The 1584-nt window shown below is 51.8% G+C and overlaps 1 protein-coding gene across 1 annotated transcript in view; it reads right to left on the reverse strand.

The window, feature by feature from the left end:
* Nucleotides 1-1584, reverse strand: part of LOC104493001 (interleukin-12 receptor subunit beta-2-like) — an 18362-nt gene that overhangs the window by 2652 nt on the left and 14126 nt on the right. Inside the window, exon 11 of the mRNA XM_010135615.1 lies at nt 659-796. Coding sequence (XP_010133917.1) covers nt 659-796 — 138 coding nt within the window. The remainder of the gene's footprint in view (nt 1-658; nt 797-1584) is intronic.

Below are 1584 nucleotides of genomic sequence, written 5' to 3' on the forward strand. Positions count from 1 at the left end.
GTAGCAACCTGCGCTAGTGGAAGATGCCCCTGCCCACGGCAGGGGGTGGAATTTGGTGATCTTTCATGTCCTTCCAACCCAGACCATCCTGTGATCCATTCCATGAAAACAACGCGTCTTGCAGGACAGAAGCCCTGGCTACAGCCTGTGGCTGTGCTCAGAAGCCTTTGGGGAAGGTCTTGCTTTTGCATCCCCTGGAAGGCACAGGACCAGGGACCACACGAGATGGACATGTGCTCTACAGGAGCCCAGAGACGCTGCGCTCCTCCAGAAAGCTCTGAGATCACGGCTGCTTTAGTGACCATGCGTCCTCAGCCACCAACACGAGAGACGTGAAGGTCAGCAGGACTTTCTGCGTGGATACCTCTGCCAGAGCTTCAAGCACACAGACCAGTAACTCAGTGCGACCAAACCCTTCCCTCTCCATAATAAACCAGTGGTATTCTACTGTGAAACCACGCAGCTAACATCTGGGCACAGAACTGGGAGCTTGAGAACAGAGAGATGCTACATGTTAAAAGCCACAGAAACTAGAGATCTTTAGTAATGAAGAACAACCGGAGATCTTCAGAGCAGGAAAAGCATTCCCAGTCTCTGGAAAACAGAGGACCAAGGGCTAGGGCCTCTCCTGGCCTCCACCCCAGCACAGAATCATTACTTTCCAAGGTGAGGAGCTCACTGTTGCCCCTGGGTCCTTCACCGGCCTCTGTCGATGCCGTCATCCACAGGATGTAGTGCTCGCCAGGCTGCAGGTCGGGGATGTGCAGTGAGCGCTGGGCACTTGAGTTGGAAATGGCTGGATGGAGAAGGGGGAGAAGCAAATGAAGCACCCAAACCCATGTTATTACTGTGTTATAATTCTAATGGGTTTCCAGAGCTTGGAGCACAGAGAGGTGTCTGTTACTTTAATTATTTCCTTTTTGAAACGAGGTAGAATTAGATTAAAGGAAGAAATTCTTGCCTGTGAGGGTGGTGAGACCCTGGCCCAGGTCACCCAGAGAGGTTTTGGTTGCCCCATCCCTGGCAGTGCTCAAGGCCAGGTTGGACGGGGCTTGGAGCAGCCTGCTCTAGTGGAAGGTGTCCCTGCCCATGGCAGGGGGTGGAACTGGATGAGCTTTAAGGTCCCTTCCAACCCAAACCATCCTGTGATTCCATGTTACTGAATCCTCAGAAGGGCTGTGAAAGGTCTTAGGCCATCAAGGTGACCTGCACCATCGCGTAGACTGGACCCCCAGGACTGCACGTCCTGTACTCTGGCTGCTGGTGCTTGGTAAGTTAATGGTTCAATCTAAAACGAGCTTGGTATGGTGGAACTAGGAAGCATCCATGAAAAACTGTCATGTAACTTCTGAATAAAGTTAAGAACAAAACCATTCCTTGGGTGGAAGCTTGGGAGTTCTACAGGCAGAGTAAGAGAGGGGCTGGCTGGGGGGGGGCTGGCTGCCGAGGGGTCTCATGGGCAGAGCATGTCTTCGTTGGATGGGATGTCTAGAAAGTCTGTTATTTTACCTTGCCAAAGGTTGGCATTGGGTAGGACTTAAGGAAATAATAATTTAAAAAAAAAGGGGGGGGGGGGGGAATTGG

This window comes from Buceros rhinoceros, unplaced genomic scaffold, assembly GCF_000710305.1.
Source record: "Buceros rhinoceros silvestris isolate BGI_N320 unplaced genomic scaffold, ASM71030v1 scaffold22214, whole genome shotgun sequence".
Taxonomy (NCBI): Eukaryota; Metazoa; Chordata; class Aves; order Bucerotiformes; family Bucerotidae; genus Buceros; species Buceros rhinoceros.